The sequence below is a fragment of the Oryzias latipes genome, chromosome 4 (genome assembly GCF_053564925.1).
Source record: "Oryzias latipes strain Hd-rR chromosome 4, Olatipes_Hd-rR_3.1".
NCBI classification, from domain to species: Eukaryota; Metazoa; Chordata; class Actinopteri; order Beloniformes; family Adrianichthyidae; genus Oryzias; species Oryzias latipes.
Window position 1 is genome coordinate 2,633,143 of NC_136240.1, and position 20,144 is coordinate 2,653,286.

General features: G+C 40.3%; 1 protein-coding gene and 1 long non-coding RNA gene across 2 annotated transcripts in view; one reads left to right on the forward strand and one right to left on the reverse strand.

Annotated features, from left to right (window-relative positions):
* LOC144991814 (uncharacterized) overlaps window positions 1-15,536 on the reverse strand; it is a 45,701-nt gene extending 30,165 nt beyond the window's left edge. The window contains exon 1 of the long non-coding RNA XR_013655434.1: window positions 15,354-15,536. This is a non-coding gene — a long non-coding RNA (uncharacterized LOC144991814). The remainder of the gene's footprint in view (window positions 1-15,353) is intronic.
* On the forward strand, window positions 9,382-17,674 carry LOC144991812 (uncharacterized). The gene is made up of 2 exons (XM_078945433.1): window positions 9,382-13,638; window positions 16,282-17,674. Exons 1-2 carry the CDS (start codon window positions 12,423-12,425, stop codon window positions 16,839-16,841), a joined length of 1,776 nt encoding a protein of 591 aa, XP_078801559.1. The 5' UTR covers window positions 9,382-12,422; the 3' UTR covers window positions 16,842-17,674.
* Window positions 17,675-20,144: the final 2,470 nt, after the last annotated feature.

Below are 20,144 nucleotides of genomic sequence, written 5' to 3' on the forward strand. Positions count from 1 at the left end.
TGTGGTCAAAAAGAAAAAAAAGGCTGAAGTGAGGAAAACGGAAAGTGTTTTATTTGTTCACGGAGCTGAATGCAAACCTGCATGCTTGGTACGTCTTTAACAGGTTCTCCAAGAATTTAACATTCAGCACCACTATGAGACTCTCCACAAAGAAAAGTTTCAGCATTTGCAGTTAAGAAAAAAAGTTACTGCAGCCCTGACGTCAGTGATGGAGCAGTGACACCTAGCTACTTTATTGCAAACAAGTTGGAGCAAACATCCAAATCATTTTCTGATGGTGAACATATTGAAAAATGCTGAAGGCTGCAGAAGTCTTGTGCCCCAAAAAGCAGTCGACCGTAACCCTTGTGCTATCCTAGGCACTTTAACGTTGGGAGTTGGGTCATCTAGACCCACTAGACAGTGCTCTGAACCTTTTTTCTTCAATGATTTGTGATCTTCACTGGTGTCCATGGATTACATGAAATCTTTCCACCTTTATCCACCTTTGTCATGGTAGGGAGAACACGTCAATATGAAACCCATCGACACGACTGTTGTTGTGATTTTGGGCGATAAAAATAAAATTGAAATTGAAAATATAAGGGTGGGGTCATCTAAGATAGCATAAGGGTTAAACATGAGTCTGTCAAGAATTACGACTCCAGATCCAGCATCTCTGAGGAAACCTGGGCAGCCATATGAAGGAATCCAGTCATTTATTGTATTTTCAGTCACTATTGATGAAAGCACCATCATCACAGATATGTACAGCTGTGCAGATTTTTTAGAGGTGTTGAACAGACGTCACAGTGGAGTTTCTAGAGTTGATGGACACAACAATAACTGATGACATAGTCAGCTCTCTAGTTACTGTGCTGGACAATGTTGAAGTGAACTGGTCACATGAAGTAATTTTGGTCACTGATCGCACTCCATCAAAGGTCAGGAAGAAGGCAGGTGTTGCCACAAAATTCAGGCGGAAACCAGGAAAAGATTCTTATAATAATGAATGATAATAATAATGGACATTTCATGTGTTTTTCACACTTGAATGACAGTAAATGTGTTTTCTGCACAGGGTTTGAATCCTAATATCTCTGGACGGGTGAAGTTTCAGGACAGAATGGAGGTTAACTCCAAACTCTTATGTTCACAAATGTTTGCAAGTTTAATTTAGTGTAATTTTGTCATCATTTGGACATTTACATTTTAGGAATATGTTTCATTTTTTTCTGTAGCCCCTCTTGAATATATTATCAGGATCGCTTCAGTGTCAGATTTAAAATATTCAGTCTGTATAAAATTAAACAAAGCAATATTTTTTAAAGTGAAATTAATTTTATTTAAGATCCATTGGCCTCTGTGAATGAATGTGTAATAAGAAATGATTAGGCTACCATGTTGGTTGAGGCATCTTTTCCAATTGGGTAAAAAAACAAGAATAAAGCTGTTGTTTTGCCTTTAAGCTACTGGTCCGGCCCACTTGAGATCAGACGGGTTGAATGTGGCCCCCGAACCAAAATAAGTTTGACAACCTGTTGTTGGGGGTTTGCCGCCCCTCCCCTCCTCTTAGAAGTTGTGTTCTTAAAGCTGACACCGCGGTCGCGTGTGGGCGGAGCTACGAGCTAACGTTATGTCTGATCGCTGCATGTCTGTGTTTATCAATGCATGGTAGACCCTGAGAATGTGGAGAGATCAGGTTTATTATTTTGAAGAGTTCTACTTGATAATCATGTTTCCATGTTTGAGTTCATAAAATCATCCCAGAGAAAGTCTCTGCTTCAACTCCTGCAGTGAAAGCTGCGTCTGAATCTGACGCCCGTGTTTGCATCTCTTTGACAGTTTAAAGCCAAAGCCCCACCCCCGCCCCTCTACCTGCTTTTCCTCTCTACCTGTTCACCTGTTCACATCTTCTGTAGCTCAGAGTTGTTTTTCCCCGCGCTCCTCAGTGTGTCCTACACAGAGAGCGCTAAATACGGTCATCATAGCAGCAGGTTGACACGGTAGTAGTCGGGGCGCTTTGACACAAGCGCAGCACAAGGATGGAAGAGGTTATACATAGGTTATAGCGGGTTAAGAAAATGAATGGAAGAAGGCCGGTCCGCTGAAGAAATATTCAATACTGTACTCCTTTTATTAATAGTCTGAACTATCTTTGATTTTGAGAAATGTTTTATTTTGAAAAATCACCGCATCGGGTACTTAATCAGTCCAGTAGGGGAAAAAATCTACAAAAGCTGTATATTGTTGTTTCTCCCAATCATAGATGGATAGATGGATGGATAGATAGATAGATAGATAGATAGATAGATAGATAGATAGATAGATAGATAGATAGATAGATAGATAGATAGATAGATAGATAGATAGATAGATAGATAGATAGATAGATAGATAGATAGATAGATAGATAGATAGATAGATAGATAGATAGATAGATAGATAGATAGATAGATAGATAGATAGATAGATAGATAGATAGATAGATAGATAGATAGATAGATGTGATTGTGCTTTTAGACTGGACAGGTAGCTGTGAAAAAGCCAGTCGAGTAATATCTACATCTGTGATTTGTGAATGTGTAATTCCTTTGACTTGATCTTATTTTTTGCCTCCCCCGTTGGGCGGTTTTTTGCGGGGTCTGGCGGTTTTCAGATGACTTTTGGGCTGGAAAACTGTGACTCTATCTGGCAACACTGCACCCGAAAGAGAAAAGTAGTGAGCATGGTGTCCGAATTGCTTTTAAAATTCAGAGAACTATATAGTGCCGCACTATATAGGGTTTTAGTAGTTAGGGTAGGAATTTGGACGTAGATTCAGACAGCACTAAAAATGGCGAACTCACTATATAATGCACTGTGTAGTGTGTAGAGAGGGAATTCAGACACAGCCATTCATTTTGATAAATTGATGTCATATTCCCTGTTTTTTAAAAAAGTTGTCAGCATGGTGTCCGAATTGCTTTGAAAATCCAGGGCACTGAATATGAACTTCAGCTGTGAGATTTACAGTACTGTAATCTAATACTACTTTCTTTACTGTTGAACTACAGCACACTATGCCACAAAAACTTAGCTATGGTTCTAGTAAATTGTAAGTCTTCATGGAAAACCTCTTGTATGACTATTGACAGTACAGAACAGAGTAGTCTATGCTTAAAAACCCTAAATTGCAGTTTGTTCACTTGATCTCTCAACCAAATGTCTGAATAATAGACCTGACATTGTGAGGCCATCATTTACCGGGTACATTCTCTTAGTGTTGCCCTCATTTCATCAGCCATCTATCAATGTGGTTGGCCTCTTCTTCCTCTTCTTTCCCAGTTTTGTCCTCTTCCTCCTCCCATCCTCACCCCTCTTCCACGAGGCTTACCTTCCATGTGTTGCAGTTTTGTAGATGCAGTATGTGCTTCGTGCATACTGTGTCGACAGTAGTATAGTTTATTTATGGTATAGTTAATTTTAACAGACGTGATAAAAAAACAAGTTAAAAGTGATCATTTTGCAGAGATTTGTTTGAGAGGTTTGTTCAATAGCATTTAATATGTAATCTAATGGTTAGTTACTTGGAAATTATGCTGACTGACATTATTATTATTACTGACAGTATTTAGCAAAAACATTCAAAAATGTCATTTGCATAATAATTTGAAACACCCTGTAAAAGTTCTTCCATGGTCAGATAAACTGTCTCCAGCATTTGAGCAAAACAATCTTCCAATAAACTAATGAGGAAGTTGGAGTGACAATGATGAGTGAAGAGAAGCTTTTTGTCTGTTTGCTTGCATTTTTGCATCGTCCATGTTCAAACCTTTTTCTGGGCCCCTTCCCTGTGGAGTTTCTTCACTCTCCTCATGGATCTCTTCAGGCCGTTTGGTTTGAAGTTGCCAACTTTGTAGGACCGACAGGACGTTTCTGTCAGTAGTTCTTCAGAATGCGCACAGTCTTCCGGTGTGCCTGCTTTCCCCCAGATGTGGCACCATTCTGACACAATTCGGCACTGCTGAGTTGTTCTGTGCTGAGCTTATGTCACTTCAGCACGGACACACTTCACATCAGGATTACACACAGTATTTGTTGTCTTGAGGCTTCAGTGTTGATCACAAAGACTCCCACCATTGACCTCCCAGATTCCTGCTCTGCTTTTATGGGTATCAAACCGCTGTCTGTCTGGTCCATTCAGTCATGCAACAGGCTGTGGGTGACTGAGGCTGTTGGTTTTTCCTGTAATTTTGCTGAGTGATTGAGAGGAAACGCTCCAGCGAAGCCCCACAGGTGGCGGGGGACATGGTGCTGCCCTCTCAATGAGTTCTCTGAAAATGTCTCAGACTCTTCATGGAGACACTTCGCCTCCCATGGGGAGTTTCACCGAAACAGGGCCAGACATTGTTGTTGGACTTATCAGCACATCCGGATGATCTTTATTTTATTCCCAGAAGTCATGCATGTGTGTGTGTTGGTGCTTTCACTGCCAAAACACGTATGTGGGCCTGCACTGAATAGCAGAAGTCTTCCTCTTGCTTCCCACACTTGCTTCACCTCCAAACACGTTTTGCTGTTTTGTGATCTAGTTTTCTCTCTTTCTGCCATAGTCTGTTCTGTACAAACACAGAGATTCCAACATATACTGTAGGTTATGACCTGCTTTTCTTTAGGCAAAGCCTCATCTTTTCATGCATCTCCACCCACAGATAGCAGAAAAGAAAACCAAACAGATCTTTCATGGACATTGAATTTTTGAGTTTGAAAAAAGCCAACATTTAAAAAAAACTATTTTTCTAATTCAATGTTGGAATGTCAAAGTGAGTTCTTTCTAGGAATTGTGCCCTTCACAATGGGCAGGAAGGATTGTTCAATAAAATCTAACATGACCTGTGGGACTGTCAGATGTGACATTCTGGTCTTCATGAGATTAACAAGAATCCCACACAAACAAACCACTGATGGATGACTGAATACTGAAAATGTTGGTAATATTCACCACATACTTTGCTCCAACCTGACCACTGCTTGCCACCCATCCATATTTTAAATCATGCTGTATTCCCATTGGGATCACAGAGATGCTGGAGCCTATCTCAGCTACTGTAGAGGAAATGGTAAATGGCGTATACTTATATAGTGGCTTTCTTCCTACAAGGACAAAGTGCTTTACAGTCACAGACTCATTCACCCAGTCACACACACATTCACACACTGGTAGCCACTCCGCTGCCAAACACAGGCGCCTGCCTACCACCAGAGGCAAGGTGGGGTTCAGTGTCTTGCCCAAGGACACTTCGACTCATGGGCGTGCAAGGCGGGAATCGAACCTGCAATCTTATGATCATGGGTCGACCGCCCTACCGCTGCACCACGTGGTGCAGCGTGGTGCAGTAAAGAGCACATCCTGAACAGTTCACTTGAGCCCTTTGTTTACCCATCTGTCAAACCAATTATTGCGTTTTCTTTGTATTGATTTCATATTAGCAAACCAGTGTTGCTTTGTTTGACTTGATATGGAGAAAATAATAATTAATAACAATATATAAATAAGTCAATAATAATAATAATAATAACAATAAATCAATAATAGGTCAATAATAATAAATGATAATAATAAATCAATAAGTCAACAATAAGTCCAAAAGTCAACAACAGATTTTCCCCTTTAAAAAAACAAAAACAAAGAAAAACAATAGATTTACTGATTCATGTGAGTGATCAGTTTGTGTAACACAGATGTTATGGTGTCGGGTTTCAAGCTAACAGTCTGGCCTCTCATCAAAATCTGTTTCCACAAAATCTTTTGAACATAGTCAGACTGTATTACTAGTTGGTACCACAGTGATCCATCTGGGTTAGCTCTTTTTATTGCTAAGGCCCACTTTTTCCTTAAGTCTGAATCCATTGGAAACCTGCAAGAAAAGTTTAGTCACTGAGTCAGAAATGTATAAATCTATGTTAATATAATAGCCTAGTCCTAGTAGTACTGTATATAGGTTTAACAAAATAAAGTTTACATGTATGTCGACAGCAAATTATATGTACATCATGCAGCATGTTGATAATAGCCCTGCAGCATCATGCATGTCAACATGTGTACGATTAATGAAGCCCCTGCAGCATTAAAAAAAAAAATATATATATATATATAGTATGTACCTGTGAAATGTTATGCCTTCCTCCTTCGTGGACTCATTTCTCTGAGTTTGGCAGTTGAAACCCGCACAATGAATGGCATTTTGCAAAAAATGTGTTCACATGCATGCACTGCAGCAGTGACTTGACCTCACCAAGATGGCAGCGTTCTCCTTCCATGAGGAATCACCTGATGTCTCCTCTAGCGATAGAACTCATTGGTTGATACACCTAGTAGACTGCACTGGACAGCAGCACGGGGCATCTCAGACATCTTCTTATTGGCAAGAGCAGCAAATGAGGGGACAACCATCACATTCAAGAAAGGAGAAAGCCACCTGATAACCAAGAAATGATACAGGTTTGACATTCATGAAAATGAACAACTATTTACCAAATATTAAAGCTGTTCATGGTTTTTAAGGTTGGAATGAAATCATGGGTCATTGCAATTTTGAAAATATAAGAAAGTTGCAAAGTGTGGTGAAAGGAATGGAAGTAAAAGGGGATGTACAAGTGAGCCCAGGCAGAGTGTGCACAGAAGGTAAAACCACTTAGATACGAAACAGGGAACCAGATAGAAAGGCTGAAAAAACCACTACAACTAGTACATACAGATCTAACTAGTCCTATGCAAACAAGTTTAGATGGGTTCAGATATGCAGAGTCTTTTACTGATGAATACACGGGTACCATTTTTGTGATGCAGCACCACGGTGAAATAAGGTGCATTTGTTCTGATAATGGCACTGAATTTACAAATCAAGATTTTCAGGCACTTATGACCAAAAACGGAATCAGACATGAAAAGTATGGTGTCAAATTAGCGTCTAAAGTATTGCGCATAAAAACAGTAAAACCGCGCATCAAAACCCCAAATCTGCAAATCAAAATGCATAAATTGAGAACCAAAACCCACAATTTGCAACCAAAAGCCATTCCCCAAAGCACAATCCTATTTCAGCTGCCGATTTGTTTTCTCGCCATTCTGAAATCCTGTTTTTGAGTTGCAGTTTTATTTTGAAATAATCTTTTTGAGTTGCGCTTTTATTTTTGAGTTGCGCTTTTATTTCTTGATTCTAAAACCTGTCGACAAGTAAGTTTCTCATGTTTTTCATATCTTTTACTATATTAAACGATCAAACGTGTACTTTATTTAACCAAAAGACGCCAGCACAGTCAGATGAGGAGCTCCACCAGTAGCTGCTAGTGAAAAAAGATGTTAGAAAGTAAGATGTTGCATGACAAACTATCATCATTATTCTCCCGTGTTAGCATGCTAGCTAGCTCAATGCTAGCGGGGTTTCCAGCTCTTTTAATGACTTGTATGGATTAAACAAAGTCCATTTTTTACCACAGTGTCAGGATCGGTCATGTCAACCTGGGAATAATTGCCTGTGGATTGTCACTAGGGTTAATCAAATAGTTTTTTAAGAAGTACATTCATTCATGTATAATTTATAAGGTTTCTCAATATTTCCTTAGGGATTACAGATGGATTGAACAACAAAGCAACCTATTGCTGCAAGAAAGTGAAACCTTTCCTAGTTTGGGATCAAGTTAATCCCTATTTAAAAAAATAAATAAAAGTAAAATTATAATTCAGAAACACAATTTTTATCTGAGGTACCAGAGCAAATTTCCCACGGGTGGGATCAATAAAGTTTGTGTTGTATATATATATATATATATATATATATATATATATATATATATATATATATATATATATATATATATATATATATATATATATATATATATATATATATATATATAGATATAGATATAGATATATATATATATATATTTATATGTATATAGATATAGATATATATATACACACACACACTCATTTTTAACTTTATATACACACAAACACACTCATTTTAACTGTCTTAAATACATCTTTCTTTGTGTGCAGGATGCTGTGGACATTGGATGACAGACTAACTTAAACCAGGCAGAGCAGGAAACTGTTGGAGTTGTTGTTCCCTCCGTGGCTTGTCTTTTCTCCTCTCAGACCTGTTCAACCCTTGTGGGACATCGGAAAACCATGGCCAAGACATTTACATGTCTGTACTGATCTATGCATGTCATCTCAGCAAGATGTAACCAAAAAATAACAATGTGAACAGATCTCATCTGCCTTACAAAACACTGCCCCCCTTAAGAAAAGAAATGGCTAATAATCACCACTGGTATTTTGTAAAGCTTCATTGTGTAATGATTGACCATTAAATGTGTTTTGTACAAAAGACTGATGGTTTTGCAAATATCTTTGAAACACAGAGTCAAGTGCATTAGATTCTGTGAAATTCTGAACCACAATTCAGAGAAATTAAAATAACTGTTTTTAAAACTCCTCAAAAGATTCGAGGTGGAAAAGTCCCTGTTTTCGTACAGGCACTGAGAAATGGGAAGCAGACAGTGTGCCTGGGCATGTTGTCAATGCAATCATGGTCAAAATGGACAACTATTTTAAATGCTTCTCTTTCAGTTAACAGGAGATGTCTGTGAGCCTGCTGGACAGCCTTTGCATCACACCAGGGACGTCTTTGGAGCCTGCATCTGGAAAGAAACAAAAACAGCAAAGTTGATTAACCAAAAAAAAGAAGAGAAAAAATTAAGATTAAAAGTGTTTTCATTACCTTAAAGAAGTTGTAGACATCCATGTCGTAGCTGCCTCAGTATTCCTGCCTTTTTTGTTATGGCATGCATGACAACGGCCCTTTATAGAGAACAACAGACATAGAGCAATAGTCAATTTTAAAACCAGCACCTAATTAAAAATATACTAATAATTTTATTGATGATTAATACTGGAATAAATTTAAGGGGAATAAAGCACGTTTTTGCTGGTCTGCTACAATTTACTCTGCTCTGATTCACTCATACCAGAATTCTGCCAGTCTGCATAGTGCAGACGCATACATTTTGTAAATATGGCACAGCAATATGTTGCTCTGTTCAATTCCCTCTGTAAACCCTGAAAAATATTGAGAAACCTTAAAGGTTAGAACATATTTGATTAACCCTAGTGACAATTCACGGGCAATTATTCCCAGGTTTACATGACCGATCCTGACACTGTGGTAAAAAATCGACTTTGTTTAATCCATAAAAGTCATTAAAAGAGCTGGAAACCCCGCTAGCTGGCGTCTTTTGGTTAAACAAAGTACAAGTTTGATCGTTTAATATAGTAAAAGATATGAAAAACATGAAAAACTTACCGGCACATTCTAAACTGGTATGGAGACGTAAGACTCTGTGTTATTCGGTAGCCAATGAGCTTCTGGATATCAGGGATGTCCCGCCTCCCCTCCCCTTGACTGACATGACACTGTTTTCACGTGTCGACAGGTTTTAGAATCAAAACTGCAAAAACTAAAAGCGCAACTCAAAAAATAAAAGCGCAACTCAAAAAGATAATTTCAAAATAAAACTGCAACTCAAAAACAGGATTTCATAATGGCGAGAAAACAAATCGGCAGCTGAGAAATAGGATTGTGCTTTGGGGAATGGCTTTTGGTTGCAAATTGTGGGTTTTGGTTCTCAATTTATCCATTTTGATTTGCAGATTTGGGGTTTTGATGCGCGGTTTTACTGTTTTGATGCGCAATACTTTAGACTCTAATTTGACACCATAGAAAAGTCTGCACCGCACTCACCTCAAAATGGTTCAGCAGAAAGGGCGCACCCTTTTGGAAATGACGCACATTGCAGCTTTGACCGCACAGATTTTTTAAGTACATCCAAGGCTAAAGGTTGTTAGCACGTGTAACAGGACGTGATCTGTTCATTTTAATTACACAAAATATTGACTGTCTCTAAGTTTCTTTCCCCCCTTGTATTCTGTGTTGGGTTTTGTAGCCCCTCCTTAATGTGTTCTTCTTCGTGGTTTTCTCTTTATAAGGTTGGCGCTTTCTTTCCCTCTTTCCTTTTTGTTTTACTGTCCAGCGGGAGAGGTGGGTGTCCTGTAATGTTAGCCATATGAATCCTCATTTTATGTTAATTATTGTGCCATATACTGTTATTATTTGGAATCTGTTATGAAAAACATAAAAACCTTTGTAGATGTTAACTGTTTATTTCAGAATAAGAATTTCCTGTTCATGTTCTGTGCTCCCTCTACCTCTCACCCTCATGTAGGAGCTAATACGGGATGCTAACACCGTAATTTCTATTTTCTTTTTGGAAAATTGCCAGGTATGTGTTAGCGGGCCCTTTTTGTTTTACTGTCCAGCGGGAGAGGAGCTAATACGGGATGCTAACACCGTAATTTCTATTTTCTTTTTGGAAAATTGCCAGATACGCAATAAACGGAGGTGGTCTCCAAGGGTGCTGATGTGTCCCGAGATCTTTTGACTTCCTAAACACAACGCAGAAGTGATCCGGTTACACTTGGTGCCGTTAGACCCGTCCTATCGCGGATCAGCAATCTCTGTCGCCATCACCGTCTCTGCATGATCCAGACCACCTCGCAGGCGGCTAACAGCGGCAGTTTGTAACGGTTGAACTGTTCCCTGCACATTGACTTACAGGTTTTTCAACAGCCCGTTGAATAAGGGCGCAATTTTACCTGTGCTCTGACTGACAGGTGTTTTTTTTTTTTTTTTTTTTTTTGTTTTTTTACATGCGTCGGCTTGCTTATTGTCAAGTATGTTGTTACATGGCAATCAACATTTCTGATTTTTTTTTCATGAGTTAATAAGAAACAGTTTTTTCCCCCCATTCTTTTTCTGTTTTTAAGTACTGTGGCTGCACCAACACAGCATACTTTCTGTTGAGGTGATTGATATTTGTGGGACCCTGAAACCGGAAAATATGTCTGAACAAAAGTTTACCAGTCATCAGATTTGTTCTGGTTTGGGGAGGGGTCAGCCCTTGCTTTCATTTGGGAGGGGAAGATTTATGAGGCCCAGCAACTTTCATTGTGTCACAGAACAGTCAGAAATTTCTCCTCCTCTAATCCCTGCTGCAACTTCCACACCTGTTGCAAATGCCCCCCCTAGTCCCACCCAAGTTATTACAGTTGAAACGCTCAGCACTGTAATTAGCGACTTGGCAAAACAGATTGGGGACAATATCACAGCAAATCTCAGTGTGATGCAGCACAACAAACCTGTCCAATCACAACCCGCCGAGAGACAACCCTCAGAACACAATGAACAGTTAAGAGTGGTGATCCAGCCGGAAGCTAAAGCACCACCGTATTTTAGGGGTGACCAAACAGATACCTTTTCTATTGATGAGTGGGAAGATATGATGAGATGTTACTTGTCCAGACTGAATTGTGGATCTCAACAAGCATTTGACTTAGTGATGTCCAGACTGATGGGCAAGGCCAGGGATGTAGTGAAAGTGTCTCTGCGCTGCCATCCCACACTGAGTGATGCTGAATTGATGGATGTTGTTTTTGACATTTTGAAGCGCAACTTCAGTGAGCTAACATTCTCTGATCTTCCAATGAAGGACTTCTATAATACATTGCCATTTCTTGGTGAAGACGCAATGGATTATTGGATCCGCCTTAACAAAGCTATGGATGTTGCCATTGAGTGCCTTCGCAGGCGAGGCAGACTTGTGGAAAACCCAAGTGCTGAGGTTGTCATGATGTTTATTAACCACTGTCCTGACGCCCGCCTTGCACTGTCTTTTCAGTTAAAAGACCCTCACGAATGGACAGCAGCTGAAGTACAGAAGAAATTGGACAGCTATTTAGGCAAAATCAAAAGCTCAGTCCCTCAGTCAAAACATGGTTTGAGTCAAATCATTCCCAGTCAGAATGCCCTGAGTTTTACCTGTCAGTCTCAGCTTGATTCTAATGCAGTCGCTTTTCCTACAAAAGATCAACACTGTCATCCTTCGCAGGTTTCACAATCAACCAATGTCAATGGCCAACATCAGTCTGTTGGTGATGTTCTAACCCCTCAACACTCAACGGTGACTGCTGATTCTGCTGCTAATACATTCATTTCTTCACAGCCCATAATTGAACATGCCACCCAACAAATGGTGAACATGTTTGATAAAGTTCTGTCACTGTGTACTTCTTCTCTTACAACTGATCGTCGGAGACAACAGCAAAATGGCCGTCCACATGGTCAGCAGAAATTTGAACATTTCCCATGCAAGGTCTGTAGTTCAAAAGACCACACTACCCATGCTCATTGCAGACTATTTAGACTATGCCTCAACTGCTTTGGTTCAGGACATGTGAAACGTGACTGTACATTGGTGGCTCAGAAACCACCAACAGTAGTCCCCTCTTCTAGCACTGATTTAAACTAGCAAGCCCATGTGAAGAGAGGGGCAGCATGGGTCACACGGGAAATACCCTCAGAAATACAGTAGACCCCTACGCAGTATATGTGAACTGTTGTGAGTCATTGTCAGACAAGAAGACTGTGATTTTTGTTGGATCACAACGAGTAGATCAGGCCTGTGAGTTGTTCTACACCCCCGTGTCTGTTGGAAACAGAGCCGTTTTGAGAGGAATGCTTGATTCAGGGAGCATGTCATGCACAATAAATGAAGAGGCAGAAAGCAAACTACAGTCTTTTGGTGTTGTACTTACTCTCAAATCTGTCCCCGAAAATGTGGTTATGGTTGGTTGTGGTGGCCTGCTAAAACGCCCAAAATGCATCTACAATTTGGATCTTGAAGTCTATGGTTTTCGATTTGAAGTGCCAACTTTTGTGGTGCCAGGACAGAGGGATGAACTGATCATTGGTACCAATGTACTCCGTCCAGTTATACAGAAAATGAAGTGTGACCCAAAATATTGGGAGCTGATATCATCAAGGACTTCAGACCCAGGATGCGATGAGTTTCTCCAGCTTCTCAGTTGCACCTCACGATGGTCTGGCTCCGAGCAACCAGACAAGATTGGATCTGTGAAGTTGAGACAAGCTGTCACTTTACTGCCACAGAAGGAATATGTGGTGTGGGGGAAACTGCCATCTTCTACTCCAGTGTCACCAGGGTGCACTGTGATTGTAGAACCATCTTCAACTCGTTCAGCCCCAAAAAGCATCCTTGTTGGTCGAGTTGTGACACCCATGTGGGGTGACCACTGGATCCCAATGAAGGTTCTCAATCCCACACTCAAACCCATAACACTACGTCGAAACACCAAGATTGCTGATGTATTTTCCTGCGTAGCTGTTGAAGATATGACTTTCTATCAGGGTTTGTGCAAAAGTGTGTCTGACTTTTCTGGAGTGCCCACTGTAACACCAGATCCAACATTTGACCCCGTGAAGCTCCTTGCTGAAAGAGGTTTGGGGGACATCGATGTCCAGAGCTGTGAAGTGTCAGATGAATGTAAGAGGAAACTTGCACATCTCCTGTTGACATACCAAGATGTATTTTCCAGAGACAAACTCGACTGCGGTGAGGCTAAGGATTTTGTCCACCGCATTCATCTCACTGATGATCGTCCATTCCGCCTCCCATATCGACGCGTACCACCAGCCCATTATCAGCAGCTGCGTGAAGTGCTTTCTGACATGGAAATCAAGGGCATTATCAGTAAGTCAGTCAGCGAGTATGCTTCACCTCTAGTAATTGTCTGGAAAAAGTCAGGTGATTTAAGGATATGTACTGACTTTCGTTGGCTGAATGCCAAGACCGTCAAGGATGCTCATCCCTTGCCTCATCAGGCTGACTGCCTGGCTGCACTTGGTGGTAACATCCTTTTTAGCACCATGGATCTGACATCAGGATTTTACAACATTCCACTTCATGAGTCTGACAGACACTACACTGCTTTTACAACCCCTCTTGGTCTTTATGAATACAACCGCCTACCACAAGGTCTATGCAACAGTCCTGCTTCTTTTATGAGGATGATGCTCAGTATCTTTGGTGACCTGAACTTCTCCAAGCTCCTCTGTTACTTGGATGATCTCCTGATTTTTGCACCTACAGAAGATGAAGCCTTGATGAGATTGCAGATTGTTTTCAATCGTCTGAGAGCTAATAATCTTAAACTGTCACAGAAGAAATGTCACTTTCTTCGGAGCTCTGTGAGATTTTTGGGACATGTAATAGATGCTGATGGAGTCTCGGTTGACCAGGAAAAGGTCAAGGTTATTTCTGCCTTTGTGAAGAACGATCTCATGAACCCTGATGGCTGCACCCCATCTCAGCAGAAAATCAGATCATTTCTTGGGATGGTACTGTTTTACCAACACTTTATTCCTGGTTGCTCACGTATTGCGAAACCTCTTTATGCTTTGACAGCAGGACAAAAGAGAAAAGCAAAGGGGCGTGGCAAAGCTGGAACCTATCGTACACTCACCCCTCAAGATTGGACACCTGCTTGTGAGAGAGCATTTGAGGGGCTTAAAACTGCGCTACTGAACTGTGTGATGTTGTCCCACCCGGATTTTGACTCCCCCTTCATTCTCTCAACTGACGCATCTATGGATGGGTTGGGTGCTGTTTTATCCCAAGTTCCACCTGGTGAATTGAAAGCTAGGCCTGTAGCCTTTGCCAGCAAGTCCCTCAGTCGCAGTCAGACCAAATATCCTGCACACAGACTTGAGTTTTTGGCATTGAAGTGGGCAGTGTGTGATAAGTTTTCCCACTGGCTAAAAGGTCATAGCTTTACAGTTTGGACTGATAACAATCCACTAACTTACATCCTCACTAAGCCCAAACTTGATGCTTGTGAGCAGCGCTGGGTCTCTAAACTTGCCCCATACTCTTTTGACATCAAATACATTCCTGGGAAACAGAATGTAGTGGCAGATGCTTTGAGCAGAACTCCCTTTGTGACCCCATTAGCACAGCGCATTTTGGCAGAGCCATATTCTGAGCTTTTGGAACAGGTCTGTGAAATGAATGGTGATGTAGTGCAAGACTCATTTCATTTAACCTGTCAAACACAGCTGTTAGACAGTTTGTCTGTTGCCAACAATGCCAACATGTCCATGTCACAAGAGGACGTTTCATCTGTTTTGACTTCTCTGATTGATTGGGATTCTGCTTCCAGGCAGCGTGCTACATATCTGGCTAACCATTTGACAACACTTGAAAAAACAGACCTGAACATCTCTACTGTCTTTGACCTTGCCGACTTACGTTCTAGACAAGAACAGGATCCTGTTGTTTCAAGGGTGTCTTTCTATGTTGAACGTAAGCAGCGCCCATCAAGGCGAGAACGTTGTAATGAGAGCCGACAAACATTGAAACTACTCAAGCAATGGGAAAAACTTGCCTTTCTAAATGGTATTCTCTACAGAGTGACAAAAGATGCAATAACAAAAAAGAAGAGGTTCCAGTTTGTCGTCCCTGGTTCTTTAATAGCTGCAGTGTTGCGCGGTGTTCATGACGATGCAGGTCACCAAGGACAGCCACGAACATTATCACTTGCCCGTCAGCGGTTTTTCTGGCATGACATGGAGAAGGATGTGCGAGGGCATGTCAGGAACTGCCACAGGTGTGTCCTCAGTAAGACTCCAGAACCTTCAGTAAGAGCCCCTTTAGAGAGCATTAAGACCAGTGCTCCACTAGAACTTGTGTGCATTGACTTCTGGTCAGCAGAAGACCACAACAATAAATCACTGGATGTTCTCGTTATTACCGATCATTTCACAAAGCTTGCACATGCTTTTCCATGTCAAAATCAAACTGCTAAGTGTGTTGCCAAGAAGTTGTGGCACTGCTTCTTTTGCATTTATGGTTTTCCAGAACGTATTCACTCAGATCAGGGGGACAATTTTGAGAGTGAACTTATGACAGAACTCCTTCAGTTGAGCGGTGTTTCTAAGTCTCGCACTTCACCTTATCACCCTATGGGTAATGGGACGACAGAGAGATTCAATCGCACTCTGGGGAGCATGTTGAGGTCTCTTCCTCCAAGATCAAAGCAAAAATGGCCACAGATGATTCAGACTCTGACATTTGTTTATAACTGCACCAGCCATGAGACCACAGGTTTTGCTCCTTTCTATCTAATGTTTGGTAGAGTCCCAAGGCTACCAGTCGACCACATGTTTAAAAGTGTTCTAAAGGACGACAACATTTGTGACTACAATGTTTATGTCAAAACACTTGTTGACGACCTGCGTTCGGCGATGCTTCATGCACAGCGCAATATTGCAAAGGAGCAAAAACATCAGTCTGACCAATATAACAAGAGAGTGAAGGGTCTGCCTCTTTCTCCAGGTGATCGGGTGCTGGTTGCAAATAAAAATGCCAGAGGCAGACGGAAACTATCGGATAGATGGGAACCCATCATCTACACAGTTGTAGCGTCTAAACCCGCAATTCACATTTACAGGATCAGGGATGCCCATGGAAATGAGCGAGTGGTGCACCGGAATCTCCTTCTTGACATCAACTTCTTACCATTGATGGTTGATATAGATAACAATGCATCCTGCTCTGTCAGTGAAACTGCAAACACTGCTCAAGAGGGCGCAGCATTATCGGTTGTGGATGCGGAGGCTGGAACAGTTGAATCTTCTTTGGCTGAGTCTCTGACCTGGCCTAGTGAGTCTGCTGATGACCGTACATCAGAGTGGGTCAGACAATTCCCCACATCTGTGCCTGACAATGTCACATCACCTGGAGTGCAATCTTGTGATGATTCAGTCCACCCTATTTCATGTCCTTCAGAGCCGCATATCGTAGAGCAACCGACAACTAGATTTGGGAGGGTTATTAAACCAGTTTGCCGGCTTATTGACTCTATGGCTCAGATAGAAATACTTTTGGACGTATGAAACATACAGTTTTTTTACATGCATAGGTTTTCTGAATGCATGAAAAACTCGTGTTTGACAGAATTCCTTGTATTTTTATTTGGTTTTCTTGGATGCTTTTTTTTTTTTTTTTAGTAAGGGAACCTGGAAATCTGTATTTTGTGTAGCTAAACGTTAAGGTGTAAAAGGCACCTTATAATGTCTGGAGTTTTTATTTTTGGGAGTGCTATGACTCTAGCACATCTCAGGTCTCTAACCTTTCATTAGGTAGCATGTTGCTGATTTGTTTGGCTCAGTTTATTGATTCCTCAGACCAAAGTCACGTATGCTTTTGTAAATTTATTTGTATTTTGTGTAATTCTAAGGGGGTGAGTGTAACAGGACGTGATCTGTTCATTTTAATTACACAAAATATTGACTGTCTCTAAGTTTCTTTCCCCCCTTGTATTCTGTGTTGGGTTTTGTAGCCCCTCCTTAATGTGTTCTTCTTCGTGGTTTTCTCTTTATAAGGTTGGCGCTTTCTTTCCCTCTTTCCTTTTTGTTTTACTGTCCAGCGGGAGAGGTGGGTGTCCTGTAATGTTAGCCATATGAATCCTCATTTTATGTTAATTATTGTGCCATATACTGTTATTATTTGGAATCTGTTATGAAAAACATAAAAACCTTTGTAGATGTTAACTGTTTATTTCAGAATAAGAATTTCCTGTTCATGTTCTGTGCTCCCTCTACCTCTCACCCTCATGTAGGAGCTAATACGGGATGCTAACACCGTAATTTCTATTTTCTTTTTGGAAAATTGCCAGGTATGTGTTAGCGGGCCCTTTTTGTTTTACTGTCCAGCGGGAGAGGAGCTAATACGGGATGCTAACACCGTAATTTCTATTTTCTTTTTGGAAAATTGCCAGGTATGTGTTAGCGGGCCCTTTTTGTTTTACTGTCCAGCGGGAGAGGAGCTAATACGGGATGCTAACACCGTAATTTCTATTTTCTTTTTGGAAAATTGCCAGATACGCAATAAACGGAGGTGGTCTCCAAGGGTGCTGATGTGTCCCGAGATCTTTTGACTTCCTAAACACAACGCAGAAGTGATCCGGTTACACACGCATTAGCCTAACCCAGGGGTCGGCAACCCAAAATGTTGAAAGAGCCAAATTTGACGGAAAAAACAAATATGTCTGGAGCCACAAAATATTAAAAGCCCTATTTAAGCCTTATAATGAAGGCAACACATGCAATATGTTTCTATATTAGCTATATTAGCCTATTATCAAAATGACTAAGTTGCTACAAATACATAATGAGCATTATTAACGATTAAATGTTTATTTGCCCTGCAGTGCATTCTGCGGAGAACGACGCGTCACGTGACTACTCTGTTGTGCAAGTTTAACTTCATTACAATATCAATGAATTATGTTTCATTGCTTTGATAAAATTAAAGAAATGTAATAAAGAAATACGATTTTTGATGTCAATTTTATTTTGAGGATTCGAACAAAAAACAATAAAATGGAACATGCATGACGTGCCCCTCTCTTGGAACTAAACAGTGCAATAAAACGCAGCCTGCGTTTATAAAAAAGAAAACAAGGTACAGTAAAGGTAAAGTATCTTCTTCTTCCACTTTCGGCTTCTCCCATCAGGGGTCGCCACAGCGAACAAGTCGCATGGTAAATTTGGCAATGTTTTACGCCGGATGCCCTAAGTATATAAAATCAAATTAATACAGTTGAGTTTGATTTCTGTGCAAACGCCAAGCAAGTCAGTGCACGGGTAAAAAGCAGCAGCATCCTCTTCTCTTAGTTCTTCCCTGTACATCTCTGGCAAAGACAGTCAGCTGCACTCGAATGACAAAACAGCTTCAAGCATTTGCGGCGCCTGCAGACTTTCATTCAGCTCGTTTAGGTGTTTGTCACAGTCATATCCGGCAAAAAGTGCAGCTTTTCCAGCCACTCAGTATCTCCCAGTTGCGGGTAGTTCAGGTCTTTGCTTTTCAGGAATGTTTTCACGTGTTCTAAACAGATGACAAAGTGACGCAAAACGTCACCCCTGGACAGCCATTGGACTGTGTTGTGTAGCAGGAGATCAGAATATTCGCTTTCAACTTCATCAAGCAATGCACGGAACTGACGGTGGATCATTTCCATCAGCCAGCTGTTTAGCGGTCTTCAAAAAGCAGAGCATTCCTACTACAAAAAAGAAAATGTGCTCATCAGTTTGTGGTGTGGATTAATGGAAAAGATTGGATGAAGGTTTAAAACAAACCAAAAGTTTACATGTTTAAAAAAAAAACTATAAGAAGTCACTAACGGAACTGTAGGCCAGCAATGGAGAAAAAAAAAAACACATTTCTCTTTTGCATATGCGCTATAGAAGGTAACTAGAATATTTTGAAGAAAGAAACTGTACATGGAAATGTGCATAACATCTTTTTTTAAAGCACATTGTTTTGTTATATCTGTCTATTTTTAACTCTTGTGTTTATTTCCATTTTGTGTTTGTGTTTAAAATAAAAAATATATATATACAGTGTAAATATAAATATTATATATATATATAAACGCCCCTTCCGCGGGTGGTTACTCACATCCCCTCCATGCATGGTAAGGAGCACCACGCATGGAGCATATATGTATATATATATATATATATATATATATATATATATATATATATATATATATATATATATATATATATATATATATATATATATATATGTGTGTGTGTGTGTGTGTGTATATATATACATATATATATATATATATATATATATATATATATATATATATATATATATATATATATATATATATATATATATATATATATATATATATATATACCTACCTTATACTTTATATGTGTGTGTGTGTATATATATATATATACATACATATATATATATACACACACACATATATATATATGTACACACACATACACTGAAGTAGCTGATATCAAGAAGTCCTAGCAATGGTTAGAAAGGCCCGGCCTAAAATAAACAGCAGGGCTGAGCTGCCATCTGCTGGCGAAGGTTTAGTTGAAATTACATTTTTTGCTGGCCAAGCCTGGTCCTCCAGAGCCACAACCCTGCCTGTTTGCAACTCTCCTTGACCATTTTACTGCTGATTGGCCAACTCAAGTGATTCCACATCCTGATTGACTCCAAACTCCTTTTTTAGGAAGTCAGCATCAAGCAGACCAGGGAGAGCTGGAACAAAGGTAGGGCTGTGGCTCTGGAGGACCAGGGGTGGCCAGTTCTGTCCGAAAACAACACAAAAACAAACATCATTCTGCAGTTATTAAATCCAAGTCATTTCA

Coding starts and splice junctions, on each gene's coding strand:
- LOC144991812 (XM_078945433.1), top strand. CDS start 12,423: ATGGGTCACACGGGAAATACCCTCAGAAATACAGTAGACCCCTACGCA. Junction 13,639..16,281: donor GGAAATCAAGGGCATTATCA/GTAAGTCAGTCA, acceptor CTCTTTCTCCAG/GTGATCGGGTGCTGGTTGCA.